Source organism: Lichenostomus cassidix, chromosome 13, assembly GCF_008360975.1.
Source record: "Lichenostomus cassidix isolate B80296 chromosome 13, HeHo_3.0, whole genome shotgun sequence".
In the NCBI taxonomy this organism is placed as follows: Eukaryota; Metazoa; Chordata; class Aves; order Passeriformes; family Meliphagidae; genus Lichenostomus; species Lichenostomus cassidix.
In genome coordinates this window covers 17390702-17409472 of record NC_139494.1, presented here as the reverse complement: position 1 = coordinate 17409472, position 18771 = coordinate 17390702, and the positions used below count along the sequence as shown (strand labels likewise).

The following is an 18771-nucleotide window of genomic DNA, read 5'->3' as shown; positions in this document are numbered from 1 at the left end:
ACAGCTATAAATTAAAGTTTTACTACATCCACTTTTTAGACTGACTTATTAGAGAAATGGTGATGGAGTCTTATTAATTTTGAACATCTATTCTCTTTTTTCCTGTGTGTTGGCTGGAGTGCTGTAAAGATTGTGGGAATTACTAGACGTGGAGCATATTCTTCACTGCTCAAGCCAATGTATTTTGACATTAAAAATTTCCAGTAACAACCCCAGATTTCCTTTCCCTGTCACCTTCCACTTACGTGGAAGTGGAATTTTGGCTATTCTAGGGCAAAGCCAAGCTGTGGATGACAACTGAGCAGAGATCAAACCTAATTTCTGCTTTTCCAACCCAGGCAGGAGAGCAGAGGGGTGCAGGGGGATCTGTCCCTGTCACAGTGACAGAAATCGACATCACAGCCTTGCTTTTCTCCTCAGGGACACTTGGTTGATCCCCTCAGTTCAGCTCCATCCCAATCAGACAAACGGGCTGTCCTGTGATCATTACATGTGCTGATGGATTTGCAACCTTCCTCTCACTCCCCAAAAACCACAGTGGGTGGAAGCACGTTTGGGTTCCATGAAATGAACCCAGTGTGATGTGTGCCCATGTTCTGAAGTGTTTCTTTCTCACCTCTCCAGGCTGCAGGTGGTGTTTTTGTGGTGCAATCCCCAAACTCCATGTCCTGCCCTCTGCAATGGGAGCCAGAGGCTGCCAGAGGCTGGGAAGAAGGTGAGCAAATCTTTTATGAAGTGTATAAACCAGAATCCAGTGTGTTCTCGTGGGGATGAGCTGTTAGTTTGGGGGATAAGGAATGCTGGGTGTTAGCACAGCAATCATTCCATCCCATAACTGCTGTGATTATCTCCAGTGCTGGGCAATTTTCTGCTCATTTGGCTGAGGTGAAAGTCAAGCACAGAAACCGAGAGCACAGAGCTCATGTGCTGAATAGAAAGTTGCTATTTTGACATTTTCCAGACTGGAACTGTACTTTATAATACCAATGTCCTCTCTTCTCCCCATCCCATTTGTAAAGATAATGGGAAGCTGCATTTCCATAGAGCAAAGCATGCAGGACGCTCTCCAGCTTCAGCCTCGTTCAGCTGGATTGATTTTACCATAACTCTTCTCACAAATAAGCAGCACTTTTGCAATAGCTGAGTGCACTGCAGCCTAATGAGTTTAATTTCTGTACAGCTGGGCTGTGACAAAGCTCCCTGAGCCATTCCAGCTGTGCCTGTCCACTGAAAGGCTCTGGGATGAAGCTCCACACAGCAGCTTAACCTGGGGAAATTCCCTGTTTTAGGAGCACCTTTGGTGCTGAATGGCAGCAACTCCTCTTTAGAGGCAAATCTATTTGCCCAAAAAGTGGGTTCATCAGAAAGTCTGTTAATGAGCAGAAAAAAGACACCATTATGTGCCACTGTGTGTTCTGCTTGGCAAAATAATTTTGGCTGTGCTAAAAAATGGACTTGTCCCACAAGGGCTTATGATCGTGCCCTGGCCCAAATAGTTTTTCCTTTAAAGGAAAACACTGCATCAAATGAAGGACTAACAAAAGGAAGAGGGTGATTTGTACAGCCTCAGTTTGGGCTGGTTTTGCCTGGTGGAGGTTGTAAAATATTCCAGTGGGAAAAATCAAGATATTTAGAATAGATCTCATCTGGAGGAGTCAGGTGGCCTTGCGAAAGTTTCATATTTTAAGGTGGCATATCAGACTTTCTCCTCTGTAATTTTTCTAGTCCCTCCTTCAGATCCATGTGGAGTTTTTTCCCATTTTATAGAATTTTCATTGCCTGTATCTGTGCTGAAGCTGTGACTGGAGGTGAAGCTGGTGTTTGACAAAGAGGAAAAGAAAAGGTCTCTAAATGTGCAGAGCTGTTTCCAAAGAGTGCTCAAGGAACCAAGGGCTGGGGTTTGGGTCTCCAGTGCTCACTGCTCTTTTGGGAGGTATTTGGAGTGATCTGGGAGTGTTGCTTTTAGAGATCAGATCCTCTGGTAGCCTGGATGTTTGCAGGACACTCCCTGGTGTGCTGAAATGGAGATTTTGAGCTCTCACCATTGCTGGAATGTTCAAAGTTTGAGAGAGATCCTGGTGAAGGAGCTCCTTGAACTAATTCCTGCTGGAGGAGCTATGTATGTTGGCGATGAGGGAAGCAACTGCATCCCAGGAGCCACCATAGCAAACTCAGTGGCCATGAGTGTTTGATTTTAAAGTGAAAATCCTGATGAGGGACCTTGGCTGAATTCCAGCCCTACAGTAAAGGGACTAAGTGTTTAAATTGTTGAGAAATGACTTTAATCATTGTTTTCCATCTCTAAAGTGCAAGTGTACAGTGATGTACAGAACAATTGGGAATTATGGGCAAAGCCAGGGACAGCCTGGGGGGGAATGACCGGGATTGCATTCCTCATTGCCCTCCTCATCCATCCATCCATGGATGCATCCATCCATCCATCCATCTATCATCCATCCATCCATCATCCATCCATCCATCCTTCCATGGATCCATTCATCCATCCATCCATGGATCCATTCATCCATCCATCATCCATCCATCATCCATCCATCATCCATCCATCATCCATCCCTCCTTCCCTCATCCATCCATCCATCCATCCATCCATCCTTTGGTTTTTTGGTTTTTTTTTTTTTTTTTTTTTTGGTTTTTTTTTTTTTTTTTTTTTTCCACCCATCCATGGATCCATCCATCTATCCCATCATCTATCCCATCCATCCATCCCTCATCCATCCATCCATCATCCCTCCCCACCCTGGCCCAGCTGGGCACTCACCACCCCTGCCCATCCCATTTCCATCCTCTCTCCATCCAGGTGTGTCTCCCACGACAGCTGAGGAATCCCCTGTTCCCTCCCCTGGGTGCATGCAGCACCTTCCCTGCACTCTGCTCATGCTTCAGTAGTTTCTCTGGAAATTAATTGGGAATATGGTCAGTCCCTGCTCCTGGCCACTGCTGGGACATCACCCTGTTCCTCCTGCTCCCTTCCCGACTATCCCGAGGAGCAGAGCACGGATCCATTGCTCACCCTGCGCCTGGTGTGCGGCAGGGGGAGTCCAAGGGGAGCAGAGCAGTTGGAATACACTCACTGCAGCAGGGAGCTGCCCTGCCGTTCAGGGTGTCCCCCTGGGCTCGTCCCCAGAGCCCTGTCCCGCGGCAGGGCCGTGCCCATTGCGCTCGGGCAGCAGCTGGAAGGTGAAGAACTGGCACTGCCCCTGCTGCCCGCTGGCCTGGCGGGCAGGGCTGAGCAGGGAGCTGCAGTTCCTGCACTCCTGCAGAGAGCACAGCTCCAGCTGCGGGTGGCTGATCCTGCTCACATAGCCGGGGCTGGGCGATGCTGAGGATAAAGTCCTCTGGCTGCCGCTCAGGAAGCTCCCGCTGTCTTCCAGGGAATCTTTCCTGGCGTGTTCGAAGGAGCAGCGGTTCCAGTTTCTGTAGCTGTAGTGCCACCAGCCCAGCTGCTTGCGCCGGTGGCACTGGCACCTCAGGATCTGGATGAAAGCCCTCTTGAACTCTTTGCTGGAGCAGGGGTAGATGATGGGATTCAAACAGCTGTTGAAGTAGCCAAGCCAAAAAATCACCTTGAAGATTGTTTCGGGAGGCTTCAGAGCCGAAAACAGGGATCCTGTCCAGGGGAAACAAGCAGAGACAGTATCTGAGATGAAGGGTTTGTGTGCCTTTAGGAAGGGAACATGTGCATCAGATCACTGTTAGAATCTGTGTTTTTAAACTCTTCTATGCCTGTTGCTTTCAGCGTAGGTCTTTTGGTACCAAAATGTTATTTTTAAAGCTAATAAGGAAATGTTTCCCATCTGAAAGCTAAAGGAACACATCATTAATGTAGGATTAAAAAATAAGAAGCAGTCCTTGTGTTTATAGGTCCACACTTGCTGCAGGAACACCTCCTGATCCCAGGGACAGACAAACTTCCCAATCCAAGCTGTGGATGAAGCACACAAGGAATAAGGTTGTGTCTTCTTCAAAGAGCTTTCAAAGGTAATTTTTGAAGACAAGTGTTTCCAGGTCCCCCAAAAAGAGCATTTCCAGACATACCTTATAACTTCTAAGACATCCTCTGGCAGCTCCTAAACCCCTCCATTTATCCAGATTACTGTGAGAGTACAAACCTTCTGAAACCTGAAGTTAATTGTAGAACTTCCCATATCTCAGATGTTCATAAAAATGGTGTAACCCAAAATAAGAAGTTATTTTGTGAATACTTCCCTTCACAGCCAAACCATTTCCCTAACGAGGCTGCCCAAATGAAAAGCTCACACTGGGGAATCCACTTGCTGTGCTTTTAGTGGTAATTGATCAGCTAAATTTAGCAAATGAGGCTGGAGAAAAGAATGTTTGAGGTTTTTATGGAAAACAGGCACTGAGCTGGTTCAATTCTCAGCTGGGCACACACCTCTGTGCCTGGCTCAAGTGACCAAGGAGTGGGGATTCAGCAGAGAATTCCTCTGCCAACAAATGGAGTTAGCTTTGCAGAGCTTTTCAAATGGAAGGTGACACCCCAGCCTGGTTGGGAGAGAACCTTTCCCTCTGGAGTGGTTTCAGACTTGCAGGGCTGTGAAAGCAGCTGAGTCAGTGGTGGCTGTCAGGGAGGGGCGGGATGTGATTCTGGGCACCATTCCCATCTCACAGCAACGCAGAGGTCGTGCCTGGGGCCTCAAAAATATGCAAAAGCACTTCCTCTGCTCCTGGGCAGCAGCTCTGGGGTGCCAGCACAGGCAGCACAGCGTGTTGGGGCCAGAGCTGAGGTGCTGCTCCCTGCACCGAGGGTCCTGTGGCTCCAGAGCCCACATTTTATCCTGGCACTGGCTGGGAATGATGCCAGCCAGCTCTGGAGCTGAGGAACTCAGGTTAAACGGAGAGTTTAAAGGTATTTCCTCATGATTCCTGCACTTTAGAGACTTCCACAGGACTGTGAGGTGAACCATGATGTGTAGGGTTTGAGCAGAGCCTTTTCTGTGCAGCTGCTGCAGCTCCTGCCTCTGCCCTGATGGATGCTGCAGGAATTACAGAGCACAAATGTCAAACATCAGAGAGACTGTGAAATGCATCTGAAAAGTTTCCAGCATGACCCAAATCAATGCAGCACCAAAACTGTGTCTCCTGAATGTCTCTGGTGAAAGATTCAGTGGCAATTCTTGTGATTCCATGGAATGAGACATTATATTCTTACAAAGCTTTAGGAAAAGCTGATCTGAGTTTATAACTGCAGCCAAGATGAGGAAGATGCTGCCAAATCTTCCCCATGCTCAGCTGCAAAACCTTTTCAAGGTTTATTTTGTAACTGATAATTGCTAATATTTCCCTTCAGTTTAGGGGAAAGAGAAGCTCTGTGGCTTTACAATACAACTACAACAAAAAACTTTTTGGCACTCACACTGATAAATTTCTTAAGTTGTTTTCTGGAATTCCTTTAAAATGTAGGTTTTAGCTCTTAAAGCCCAGTGAACTTCATGAAATGGCTCAAGAACCTCTATTTTCTCTCAGGTGTAAACGTTGAATCCACAGTGGTGAATTGAAAGGTTTGCCCTTCCCTCATACTGTAACAACTGAAAATCTACTGGACATTACCAAATTTAAATATCCTTAGGGAGGTTAAATGGGGACAGAGAAAATGCTATAAATAAATTAAATAAGTAAATAAGGAATTTTACAAGCAAATGTTGTGAAATTCTCTGAGGGCAAATAAATGAGTGAAAGTCTGGAAAGGAAAACTGGGGAGCAAAGCAGATAAATGATCTGTGCTTGTATAATCCATATTACACAAGAACTTACTCCTGAATTTCTTGGTTTCAAAACCTTTCTACTATTGCAGCTAAATGCTGATCTTTAATTTAATTTTTTTTTTAGTTAACTACAATAGCTTTTATTTAGGTGCATTACCCTGTCAGGAGCAAACAAGTGGTGGCTATTTTGACACCTTGATAAAAAGCTAAAGCAAAACCTCCTGGACACACTCGAACCACTGATATTTCCTGCTCTAATCTCCAACCAACTTCAATCTGATCAGCAGATTAAATATTGCCCTGTGCTGCTTTAGACTGCTCTTTAAAAAGCCTGGCAAATTTGCATGTGGTTCTCCCCTCAGTGATTTATTTGTGCTGGGGTGGCCAGAGGGATTTCCCTGCTCCAGCTGATTGCTCTCCTGGTGTTCCATGGCTAACAGCCTCCCTCCAAGGGGAGGTGTTTTCTGCTCACTTTTCCCTCTCTGCACTAACCCTGTGATTTATTAATCACAGCACTGCAATCTCCCCTCTCGCTGCACCACTGACACCAAGGAACGGTTTGCAAAGCACTAATGGAGAACAGGAAATATCTCACAAAATCTACTTTTTTGCCCACACTGCCTAGGCTTGATGGAGCTGCTCAGCTTGGAGAGAAACTGAGCCAGAGCAAATGGTATAAAAAGGAATTCAGAAGTATTTTATTTAGGAGAGGCTAATTTCATTTAGGCTCTGACTGGTTCTTTATAATGAATGCTTTATTACAGAGAAAGTAACTCAAGTCTCCTCAATGAAATTAGGGAATGCTTTGCCATATTAATTCTCCTCACATATTCTGCAGATAAATATTACAATTTTACCCTTTGTAAAGGCTCATAAGGACTTTAGTGGACCTGAGATGAGTCCTTAAAATATGAGGGTGGGCAGCAGGAAAATCTCCTGCAATGGTTTAATCATCGTACTCTTAATTAAGGAAAATGCTTTGCTGAAGGAGATTTTAATTAAACATTCATTTTTAATGCATTGTGGGTATGATAGCAATTAAGTATAATAAATTATTGTAGAATGATCAGTTCTGCTCAGAATCAAGTAGTAGATACTTAGATTAGATAATATTTGGGCAGGAATACTGTGAATTCCCCAGACTGAAGGAGAACAAGTCGCAGTGGATGACTTTAAGGTTCATTTATGTGCCTTACAAAGGAATTGAATTTCAAATTCTTCTCAATCCGGTTTTGCTTCGATGAAAACACACCTGGGGGGAATGTGTGGAGTTGTTTTCCAGTTTCCTGGGACAAACAGAACATCTGGATTTATTGCAATACAATGATACAACAGAGTCGTGGAAGAGCTTTGCTGTGCCACTGCATATCCCAGATGGGAAACTGGAGCTCCACTGCTCAGCTTTGTCATTGTCTGAAGATCAAAGAGTCACAAAAAGGAAAACTCCTTCTCTCTGTTGATAACAGGTTTCAAAAGCTTCTTGTTTGTTTGCACACCACAAAATCGAAACAGAGACTTGGTAATCAGTGATTGGAAGTTTAGAGTTGGGTAAAGGTGCCCTTGGAAAGCAATCCAAGGTCCAATCTTCTTTGACAAATTCCATTTTGGTGCAGATTGGAGCCATTCTGACTGGAGTTAAATCTGAGATTCTCATCCTTCTCCACAAGAGAAGTCTCCCAGGTTTTAAAAATCACTCCGGTGAGGAAAAGCTTTGCAAAACACCAAATGATAACAGCTGAGTTCTGAGACACAGAAAACAGGAAGCTCCACCAACATCAAGCCCCATCTCCATCTGTCCCCAGGAGAAATCTTGTGCAGCAATGAGTGTTGCTGTGCAAGGAATCTGCTTGATTGTGGGATTTTTCCCCAGATCAGATTTGTGCTGTGACCAGCACGAGACTTCCCAGGCTGGGAACCTCCCTGTTCCCACAGTGATTCCTGCAGGAGCAACTCCTGGAAGCTGCTGGTGGTTGAATTGCAGCCACTGTGTGCACAGCCAGTAAAACCCTCCCTGCAGCAGCAAAAATGTGCCCCTGAGCAGAGTTGTTGTGAGTTTAGGATGTGCTGAAAGGATGTGGTTGCCTTCTGTTTGAGCTTTGTGCAGCCCTTCTCACCATGGGCTCAGCCAAGCCAGCCTGCCAAGGTTTTAGAGCTAATTGGGTTTTTAAAGATACTTGAAATTTCTTCCTTTCCAGCATCCAGTGTTTGTTTACATTCCCCTGGACTTATTTAATATAGGAAAAAAAACCCCACAGTTTACAAACAGTAGATGATGAAGGAGAGAGGATGGTTATAAAATTAGGAGTTGGTCAAGCTGGGAGGCACTGCAGGGCTGCTGGAGAAGAGGGTTAGGATAACATGGACAACAGCTGGAAAACAGTGAAAAATGATCTTGAGAAATAGGGAGAGCATCCAAAACAAACAGAACAGAATTCAATTAGGAAAAGGAAAGGAAAACTGGAGAAAGGATAAGTAACAATGGGTGGCAGACCAATCTGATGGGGTTTGTCATTCTCAGTGTAGTGATAAGTACATTATGGATATCATGGAATTGTGGGATGTTTTGGTTTAAAGGGACCTTAAAGCTCATCCAGTTCCACCCCCTGGAACCTTCCCCTACCCCAGGTTGCTCAGGGCTCCAAAGTGTCCTGCTTGTGAGGAATTTATATCCTAGGACTGACAACCTACAGCAGATGCCTCATTTTTCAGATAAACAAATCACTGATGTGAGAACAGCGTGAACTTCATTCACAGTGACTCAAATTTGAGAGCTTTTTAAGGCTCCAAAAATAGGAACTTATCTGGAATGGCCAAAATAAAAGCAGGACTTAGAGGAGTAGAGATAGGGATCAGAATTTTTCTAAACCCTGGAGGTGCTACACCTCCTTGCATTACAAGCAGTTGCAAGGCACAGCAGCTACATTTAATTTCTGGAGGGACAGAAATCAAATATATGACTTGTATTTAATCACAGAATGACTGCCACCTCTCAGTCCAGAACAGCTCTGTGATTTACACCTCTGAGAGAGCTCACCTGCATTTCAGTTGTGCTGCCTTCACATAAATGTGATAAAATCCAGCTTAATTGTGGTCAGAATCTTGTTCAGTGTCTAAAGCTGACAGTGGATAGGGACAGAAATACATCATTATTGCTGTTATTATTTAGCCCACAAGAGTTACAGACTTCAGCAGCTCCTGACTAGACAGCACCCGAGCCAAGATTATCCTTGTTTTGCAAAGGATTAGCTGATTAAGGGACTCTAGAAAAGCTCATCTGAGTCTGCTGACATTTCATTTATTGTACTTAAATATCTGCAATTACCAAACATGCTTTGGTGTTTTCTCTCCTCCTTGCTTCTGCCTGACAGCTGAGCCAATCTGTCTTGGCCATGGCTGGTAGGAAATAGCTCTAGCATGGAATTGAGCACAGTTGCAGAGGTGTTGGGTGAATTTCCAGCATAGATTTTCTCTCTTGTCCCTCAGAGATGGATGATTATTTCTCTCCAGTTTCTGGGGCTCTCCTGGAAACCCATCAAAACCACTCTAAATCTTGAGTGGGCCATAGAGCAGTGTTTTAGTACAGACAGGAAAAACGTCCTGGCTTCTTGCTCCTGGCACTATTTCACTGAAGCACTGAGACCCTGAGCTCTGCCCTCGGTGCTTTAGGAGCACCTTGGTGACTTTGCTCGGTGTTGTCCCCACGGCCACCACCCCGAGCACTGCACAGCTGTTTGCCAGCCCTGTGCTGTCCAGCTGCCCTGCTGAGAGCAATGTTTCCTCTGCAATGCTCCCTCCTCTCCTGCCTTTGATGCCAAGAGCTCTGAGATTTCCTGGCACTGCCCAGTGTCAGTCCTGAACTGATTTTTCCCTTGGCTCTCTCTGGCACAGAGAGCTACTGCCACCCCTGAGGCTGAACACTCACCACCAGTTGATTTCTTTGTAGTTTTTTCTCTATTGCTTTGTGTATTTGGTTCAGTAACACTGGAGGGATTTCCCTCTGTTCCTCTGACAAACAAATCCAAAGCTTACAGAGGAATTAATCTGGAATTTGTGCAGTTCCCCCTACTTTGATAACAATTTTTTTCTAACCCCCAGAAGTCACTGACTGGTAATTGATACCCTCTGCAAAGCAAAGGCTTAAAGCAGAGCTTAAGGGAGGCTATTTCAGTAGGAAAATAAATCATCCCAAAATAATCTGGTGCTCCCCATGTGCCAAAACACTCTGTGCTGGTCAGTGAATGCCCTCAGGATGTTTAATTGTCCAGTTCCTGCTGCCTCCTGTCAACTGAACTTTGCACAAGGATTGACCTGCCAGATTGCCACATCCCTCATGAATTTGTCTGAATTCTTTATAATTATTAACTCGAGGTCATCAATGTGAGAGAGCTGGACTGGCCAGGGAGGGGAAGAGGAGGCAAATGAGGTGAAGATAAGCCAGGTCTAAAGCCCTGCAAAGAGCAGAGCCAGTGGCAGCACCAGACCTCATCCCTGGAAGTGTTTCCCATGGAAACCAAGTTTGGTATTCTCAGAGATTGGCCTGATGTAACATAAATCTGCATTCTGTACCTAAATTGCATTTTATTTTAAGGATAATTTCGTGCTGGCTGACCTACAACACGCAGAATATTTGATGTTATTTTTTATAATTTTATACAGAGGTTTTCAAAAGCTTAAAACATAATGATAGTTCCACCAGGTGTATCTCCATCCTGGGGCTCTTGGGACCTTTTCCCACTGCCAGTTAAGTTCCAAGAGTTTTGTTTCTCTTCAGTGGATGAACCCCAGGATTTGTGGCAGCAGGGGGATTTAGGCTCTGAACTGGGCAGTGGAGACTGCTCTGATCTCCTCTGGAATTGTGCAGCAGGTAGGGAGGTGCTCTGGTTGAAGTGGTGGAAATGGTGAGTTTTCCCTTTGGCAATATCTGGGAGAAGACTGGGAAGTCTGCTGTGATATCTCAATTTACAGGAGTGACACTAAACCTCTCCTTGTGCAATCCTTCCTTTTGCATTCATTGTTTAAATAAAGGTATTGTCAGAAAATTGGACACTCCATTGTTTAAGGAGGGACTTTTAATGAGTGTTACCTTAGTTCTGCAGGGCTCTGGCCTTTAAATAAAAATAATCTCTTTTACTCATCATTTATCAGCAGTGAATATTTAATGTAGGTCTGCTTCCTAAGGAAGAATTTGTATGAGGGGGATGAAAAGAAACATTTATTTTAAAAAAACAAGATATTTACTCCTCAAAGCTGAGTCACTGAATTTATGGCCCAAGAAGTTGTCTCAAAGACACGAATGTCTTTAGTTTATTTTTTACATTGAATCACAAATAATTTTGAGTGGCAGGATGGCTGTTTGCCCAGCCAGGGAGCTTTTATAAATGTGCACCCAGGATGTTCTGTGGCTCCATTGCTGTCTGGAAAGAATATCCAATGCAGGAATAACCCCACATTTCTCACCTGGTTCTCTTCACTCCCAGCTGCTGAAGACAGCACAGTTCAGTGCTCCTGAGCAATTCTTGCTGCTGAGAATTCAATGCTGCTCAGTGCCTGTGCTGTCAGGGCTGCAATTCCAATCTGCACCAAATCCAGAGCTTTTCTTGCAAAAGTGTTGGATTTTTGCTTGCAAAATGCTCTGGAAGCATTGATGTAATTTCTTTTCATTATTGCCAAGCAATCTGCCTGCTTTCAGCACCACAGCTGTTCCCAGGGCATAGCTGCCACCTGATGGAACAACTGTGGCTGGAATATCAGATGGGGAGCTGTGGAATAAATTGAAATGCCAGACTGGAAGAAGAACAATTTTGCCTGAGAAACTCATGGAATTGCTGAGAATACCAAGGAAACTCTGCTCCATCTAAGTAGGTTTGGTCAGAGCTGGGCCTGGGATGCTGCAGAAATAACATTTACCAGCTTGGCAAAGGTTTTGTGGTTGAATCCACAGCAATCCAGAGCTGCTCTGCCAACAGCCTTCCGCAGAGTCACGGAATTACTGAGGGAAACAAGGAAAAGAGAAATGAAAACAGCAGTGGTGCAGATGTGAGGGTGTGATTTGGGTTAGTGGGGCAAACAGAAGGTGTGAGAAAGAGAAGCTGAGGAAGAAGGCTGACCTTGCAGAAGTGGAGTTGTCTCAGCTGGACAGCCCAGGACACCCTGGAGAGCTTGGAAAACATCAGCTCCTTCTGGATTCGACAGTTTGCCTATCCCAGAGATTGATTTCATACCCCTGGCTGCTCTTTAAAGGGTTTTTAATAGCATTTCATTGAATTTTGTGGCTTCAAGACACAAAGCAGAAGATTCCTGATACAAAGGGTGCAGCACTCAGCTCCTCAGGAATTCTTTCCCCTCTGCTGCAGTTGAGAACTGCATTATGCATGTCAGGAAAAGGACTTTTCCCACCTGTCCTAGTGAGCAATGCTTGAGTCATGCCTGACATCCAAAATTGACTCTGCACTGATACACAGAGATAAAAATACAGGGCTTGGAGTGTGCTGGATCATAAATCAAAATGAAAAAAAAGAGCTCAGGGACAAGGAATAAACCCAGCCTATTCCTAGTCACCAAAACAAAGGGAAAACACCTACTGTGGAAATGCATTTGGGTACTGAATGGGATGCTCTGGATCCCCTCTTTCCCCTCTTTTTCAGCCAGAGGGTTTCTGACAGAAATAGGATTCCAGCACTGCCAAGAGCTTTTCCCTGCAGCTCTTCCTGCCCCTTGGCTCTGGGGGTGCCAAGTGCCCCCCACTGGGGCTGTTGGGGTCACAGCACTGCTGTGGGGTGGCCTGATGTCCCCAGCACTGGGTTTGTCCCCAGCCCCTGTCAGCCCCTGTGCTGTGCTGGAGGCTCCAGCCTGTCACTGCTGCCTTGGCACAATTTATAAAATCATGTCCTGGCAAGCAATAAATTCCCCCTCAGGTGGTTCAACAGCCAGTCACCAATCCTCCCAGAGAGCCCAGGAGTCTGAAATAACTTCTCAAAGGCAAAACTGACACTTCTTCAAGAACTAATTTGTGTCTCTGCCCCTGCCCTGTGCCCATAATGGTTTTTTGCTGGACTGCTCCACACCTGTGCTGGGTGAGCAATGTCACTCCCTGGCTCCTGTCACTGACACACATGATTTACTGTGTCCCATCTGCTTTTTTTCCTTCAGTAATTCAAAATCAAGGAGGCAATCTCCTTTATCAGGGTATTATGGCTACAAATCTAGTACTACTGCATATGGTGGGAACATATTTCTATCTACAGCCAAGTATTGTTGCTTGTTTTATGTTATAAACTTCTTTAAGAGCCAGCATAAGGACTTGAACTTCAGCAGCCAAAGAGAACTTCACTCACAGTTTTCCTTCTGTTGGGAATTTTTCACATTGTTAACGTGACCTTTACGCAGGCCTTGAGTCATAAAGATTTTAAAATTCAATATAATAAGCTAGAGATGACAAAGTTGCCCTGCAGTAGCTGAAGCAGTAGATTCTACTCTAAATGATATTACACATCCACTGAAATTATAGTTTTATAACACTTCGCTCGGACCAGGCTGCTGAACTCCATTTAGTTTTCTACAACAGATTCTAAAAATATTCACTTACCACTCAATCAGAAATGTTTTGGTTGGGTAACTAAGTAAACACAAATACAGAACATTAATAAAGGCTTTTCCTCCCTTTTCTTAATCCACCTCTTTCCATAATTAGGCTGCCAGATTGTCTCAGAGAAATGAATTTTGGACAGATATTTCTGAGAGCTCGTAATTGACTATCTTGAGATACTCCCTTTCAGAGGCAGTGCTAATATTAAACACAATAAAAACACATTTCACAAAGCTTTGGGGCCACTGAGCAATGTGCTGAGGCTACATCAGTGCTTCAACAATATTGTAAAGTTGAAAATGAACAAAGTGGTTGCCAAAGCTCCCATGGCATGTTTCAAAATACCTGAAAATACCAACGACTGCCTTTCTGTGGGGATCTGTGGGATCTCTGTGACTTTGCTTTTGGGATTTGATCAGTAACGTTTCAACTGAGAACTAGAACTTCTTCAGCTTCCCAAAGCTCAGGGGAGTTATGCCCCTCACAGTTAACTGAGTTCATGTCCAGTTAAGGCACCTCAGAATGCCAAAATCCTACTGTGTTGTATCCCAAACCCGGGGCAGTGACCTGAGCCCCCAACACTGAGTGCTCCAGCTCTCTGTTCTTACCCAGGATTTGGGTAAAGCATCCTATGGCAGTTTCTCATTAAAAATTACCTAATTCAATTCAAAGAGAAAACATAGAGAGGAATTTAAGATATGAACCCTGGAGATATTTTCCCCTGCCCTGAGGACTCCAGGTGAGCAGCTTAGTGCAGCTGCACACTTCCCAAAGTTCCACCATGACTCTTTGCAAAAGCCAACATCAGGAGTTCCCTTCCTTGCATTCCCTTGCTTTCATCTGCTCACTGCAGCTCTCCCAACAGTTCTCTCCTTCTCATCCGATGTTTTCCATGATATTCTGTAGGATCCAACAAACCCACTCCCACCCCTGCCCTCGCAGCCCCCTGGTTCCCAACTCACCCAACGGCAGCACGATGAAGAAGGGGAGCCAGCACAGGATAAACATGCCAACCACAATTCCCAACGTCTTGGCCGCCTTCTTTTCCCTGGAGAATTTTAAAAGTTTGAAGGCTAAGGAGTTCCTGGGATTGTGCCCCTTGGATTTGGTGTTGTTCAAGGTGTCCTCGTGCTTGTAATGAATCCGTAAGGTCAGCTCCTTGGAGTTGGACATTTCCTTCATCACCCCAGCTTCCAGGTTCCTGGTAGTCCTTTTGGCCACGATGTACACCCGGCAGTACATCACCAGGATGACGATCAGGGGGATGTAAAACGAGCCCAGCGAGGAGAAGAGAGCGTAGAAAGGCTCCTCGGTGATGCGGCACTCCCTGTCGTCCTGCGGGGCAGGCTCCTTCCAGCCCAGCAGGGGCCCGATGGAAATCACCATGGACAGGACCCAGACTCCCAGCAGGGCCAAAATGGCCCTTCTCCTGGTGACCAGGCTGGGGTACTGCAGGGAGTACCTCACCCCGATGTACCTGTCGATGGAGATGGCACACAGGCTCAGGATGGACGCTGTGCAGCACAGCACATCCACCGCCGCCCAGATGTCACAGAATATCCTCCCCAAAACCCAGTAGCCGAGCACTTCCAGCGTGGCAGAGAACGGCAGGACGGTGAAACTCAGCAGCAGGTCTGCTATGGCCAGGTTAATGATGAAATAGTTCGTGGGGATTCTTAAATGTCTGTTGCAAGCCACTGAGAGAATTACCAGGATATTGCCTATGATAGCGAAGAGAATAAAGGCACCGAGGATCAGCCCCACAATGATCGCCCTGCTGGTGGCCAAGGCAGGTGAATCCAGGTTGCCTCCCGTCTCGTTGGAGTTGTTTGCAGAAAAATTGCCATTATTTAGCACAGAGCCTTTGAAATATCCCGGTATCGATGTATTGGGTTTATCACCAAGATAGGCATTCATCTTTAAAACCATCCTCCATAGCAAGCTGGCGTTGTGTCCCTCGGCGAGTCAGCTCAAAGTCATCTCCGGACCCGCGGAGTGGCTGCAGAGCCGCGGGCAGTGCGAGGAGGAGAATTCATGTCCCCGGAGAGCCTCAGCCCAGCGCGGAGAGCTGCCCGGAGTAGGGTTTGGGTAGTCCGGGAGTCACCAGCGCGGGGCTGCTCCGGATGCCTTCATTTCCCATGCGGAGCCGCTGCAAGCAGCAGCAGCAGTCGTGCCTGGAGCCGGGGGAGTTCCGCTGTGCCGAGCGTGACACGCGGGGCGGGATTAGAGCTGCCCGGAGCGGCTGGGCTGGAGGCGGGGGACAGGGGGACAGGGAGACAGGGGGACAGCAGGACAGGGGGACAGCAGGACAGGGGGACTGAGGGGCAGAGGGGTGGCTCCAGGTCCCTGCGCGCCCCCGGTGCAGGGACAGTGGCGGTGCGGGGACTATGCGGTTGACCCTGCGGTGGCTGTGCGGGGACTGTGTGGTGGCTGACCGCTGACAGTGCGGGGACTGTGTGCGGTGGCTGTTGGTGGCTGTGCAGGGACAGAGCGGTGGCGGTGCGGTGACTCTCAGTGGCTGTGCGGGGACTGTCGGTGACTGTGTGGTGGCTGTTAGTGGCAGTGCGGTGACCTGCGGTGGCGGTGCGGGAACAGCAGTGCGGTGACCCTGCGGTGGCAGTGCGGGGACAGCAGTGCGGTGACCCTGCGGTGGCAGTGCGGTGACCCTGCGGTGGCAGTGCGGGGACAGCAGTGCGGCGGCCCCGCAGCGCTAGAGGGCAATGCCGGCCAGGCGACACCGGGGGAACATCGCGACCTTAACTCAGCGTTTGCCACATGAACCCGCAGTGCCAACCTGTAAAAAACCAGTTGCATTACCTGAGGAAAAAATATCCTTGGTGGGATGTGCTGAGAAAAGTAATTTTGGGACAAAATGCTCTGTTACCCATTTGCCCCTTAAGGAAATATATTGGAGTTTGTTTTGTGAGTCACATTTCATTTTAGAGAGCTAATCATCTCCTAAGGACAAAGAGCTTCGTTCAAAAAATCCCTGGTTTATTCATACTATTCATGATTCAATATTCAGTGACAGCATAAAGTTTGCTTCTAACAGTAAAAATTCTGTTAATAAAATAAAATTGTAACAGATTAGCACAATCTTGATGTTGTTCTGTACTCCTGTACTGAACACATCTGTGGCTTCATCTCTTTTCCATCTCTGTAACTTTTCCAAGCAGAGTTTATTATGAATCCCAGCCCTGGGCAGAGCTGAGCACCCTGACCCACAACCCTAGGGAAGGCAGAGAAAAGGATTTACTTTAGGAAATATTTACCTTTAGTGTTCTTGATGCTGAAATATCTTCCTGTGTCTTTGCTCAGGGCTCTGAGGTCGCTGGGGCTGTTGTTAACTCATCATAACTCTGGGAAGAGTCATCCTCTTACAGTAGCCTAAAAAGCAAAACATAAGCAACAGCTGATTTATTTTTTAGATAATAGCCTTTCATGTTGAAAGCATTGGTTTCTTGGTTTCTTCATCCTGTGAAGTTTTGGGTCTCCAGGTGGGGAGAAATCTCGGATCTTTAGAACTCAGCGCCATGCAAAACAAAAAGGGAACGATTTGCTGAACATAAAACTGCCAAAATCCTGTTCTCAACTTTCTGTCGTCAGGTTATGTCCCACAGCTGTTGTCTGCTGTACTCTGCGTTACTCTATATTGATTTTCCTGTTACAAAATGTACTGTGTTTAAAATAAAGCTTCATTTTTAATAAGGCAGCTATGGCTGAGAGTTGCAGCTGACTGCTGGTTTTAGGGACAAACCATATAAACAAAACGTTGAATTTTGCTCAGGGAGTGGGTGGCAGATGTTGCTGTGGCCATTCCCAGCAGCAGGGCTGTGGCAAAGCACTGATGTTTAAAAACTTCCCTTTGAAACGTTCTCAAGAGCAACAGGATAGTGTCATGGCATCACTGAAGGGAAAAGGAGGAAACATTTGATTTCTGAGCTTCTCTTCAGCTTTTCTGCCCCAGCTCTGCCCACGGCAGTTTGCAGTGCTGATAAAGGCAGGCAGCAGCTGGGATTTGGGGCATTCATCCTTCACACTTCCAGCTCCTCTGGACTCCACTCTCGGCTCTGTTTGTGATTTCTGATTGTGTTTCTCTGCTTTGTCTGTGAATTCCTCAGCTGGGCTTCTGTCCTGGGTTGTCACAGCCCTGCCTGGCCAGGCAGTGACCTGGTCCTGCTCTCAGAGCAGTTGTGCCACAGACTCACTGCATCCTCCCTCTCCTGGGGATTGAGCCACACTGATTAAAAATAGTTTGATTAGATCATTGGCTCCAGACATGACCATGGTGCAGCCTTTGACACATGAGAAAATTCTCTCACTGCAGGATGTGGAGAGGTGGGATAAGGAAAGCTCCGGGAGGCTGTGAACTGCTTTGCTCTGGTTTTTCAGCTGCCACCGTGTGGGAAAAAGTGATGGGGACATTTCCAGCCTGCCAAGGTGACAGAGTGGCCTTTGGGCACACTCCAGGCAGGCTCTGTAGTCCCAAGGAACCAGATCTTTCAATAGGCTTTCAGCAGCCGCTTGCAGCACTCAGCTGCTTCCAGGACCATTGCCTGCAGCAGGGCAGGAGAGGGCAGAGGGGAGGGAAAGGATTCCAACTGGTGATGCTTGGATTAAAACTTTCGCTCAGCACTGGGACCAGTCTGCTTCCCTTCCTTTCTGTGCCTCTTCAGATGAAACCACAGACAGAAAAATCCCATTTTGGGGGTCAAAGAACACAAAGCTGTGGCTCATCTCCCTCAGCCCCTTGACGAGTGGGATGTGTTCTCACAGTCCTGTCTACCAGGCTGTGCAAAAACAAACTGGCTGAAAATAATCAGGAGCCTGAGCTGATGAATGTTCACAAATTGCTCTGAGATCCTCAGCAGAGCAGCAGGTGCTGTAAGAGAACCAAAAGTATTGAAAGCCAGCCAGGAGCATTAACTCTTTAGCTGCCTTGGGGTGAGGGATGGAATAGGGACTGTGAGAAATGGGGACTTTTTCTGCCAGGTTTGAGGTGGAGCCAGCCAGACACCTGCTCAGAGAGGTGCAGATAGGATTTATGGCAGAGTTGCTTTCATTCGCATGAATCACACTTTTCAATGAAAAAGTGAATTCAATGGCCTAAAGATTCTAGTCAATAATATTCCTATAATGCTCCCAGAGTAATTTTTCAATGACTCCTTCATTTGAAAAGGAGCCTTTCTGCCAGGCTCAGCTTTGCAAGGAGCTGTGCTGCTTTTCTTCATTTGCACAGAGCTGTTAAAATGTGTGCTGCCATTTGGATCTGATTGTGAAACAGCAGAGACACCCCAGAGCTCTTTGCAGCACTGCTGCTAAGTGGGCATGGGCATATAAATGAGAATATCTCCATGTAGTTTTATATAATTCCTCTTGAGTGTTTCCCTCTCACTTCTCTGCTACTGGCTCTGATATTAATATTTGATCTAATATTTGATT

General features: G+C 46.4%; 1 protein-coding gene and 1 long non-coding RNA gene across 5 annotated transcripts in view; one reads left to right on the top strand and one right to left on the bottom strand.

Moving 5' to 3' along the window:
• The first annotated feature begins 621 nt into the window (after positions 1–621).
• LOC146431424 (uncharacterized) overlaps positions 622–18771 on the top strand; it is a 61849-nt gene continuing 43699 nt past the window's right edge. For 2 of the 4 annotated variants that reach the window (XR_014854956.1, XR_014854955.1), the window contains exon 1: positions 3628–3999. This is a non-coding gene — a long non-coding RNA (uncharacterized LOC146431424). Of the gene's footprint in view, positions 716–3627; positions 4000–18771 lie in introns of those variants that run through there. The other 2 variants (XR_014854958.1, XR_014854957.1) reach the window with 2 other exon arrangements.
• ADRA1B (adrenoceptor alpha 1B) lies at positions 3117–15898 on the bottom strand. The gene is made up of 2 exons (XM_085074058.1): positions 14292–15898; positions 3117–3628 (listed from the first exon to the last, which is right to left on the bottom strand). Exons 1-2 carry the CDS (start codon positions 15256–15258, stop codon positions 3117–3119), a joined length of 1479 nt encoding a protein of 492 aa, XP_084930184.1. The 5' UTR covers positions 15259–15898.

Coding starts and splice junctions, on each gene's coding strand:
- ADRA1B (XM_085074058.1), bottom strand. CDS start 15,258: ATGGTTTTAAAGATGAATGCCTATCTTGGTGATAAACCCAATACATCG. Junction 3,629..14,291: donor CTTCATCGTGCTGCCGTTGG/GTGAGTTGGGAA, acceptor TCCCCTGGACAG/GATCCCTGTTTTCGGCTCTG.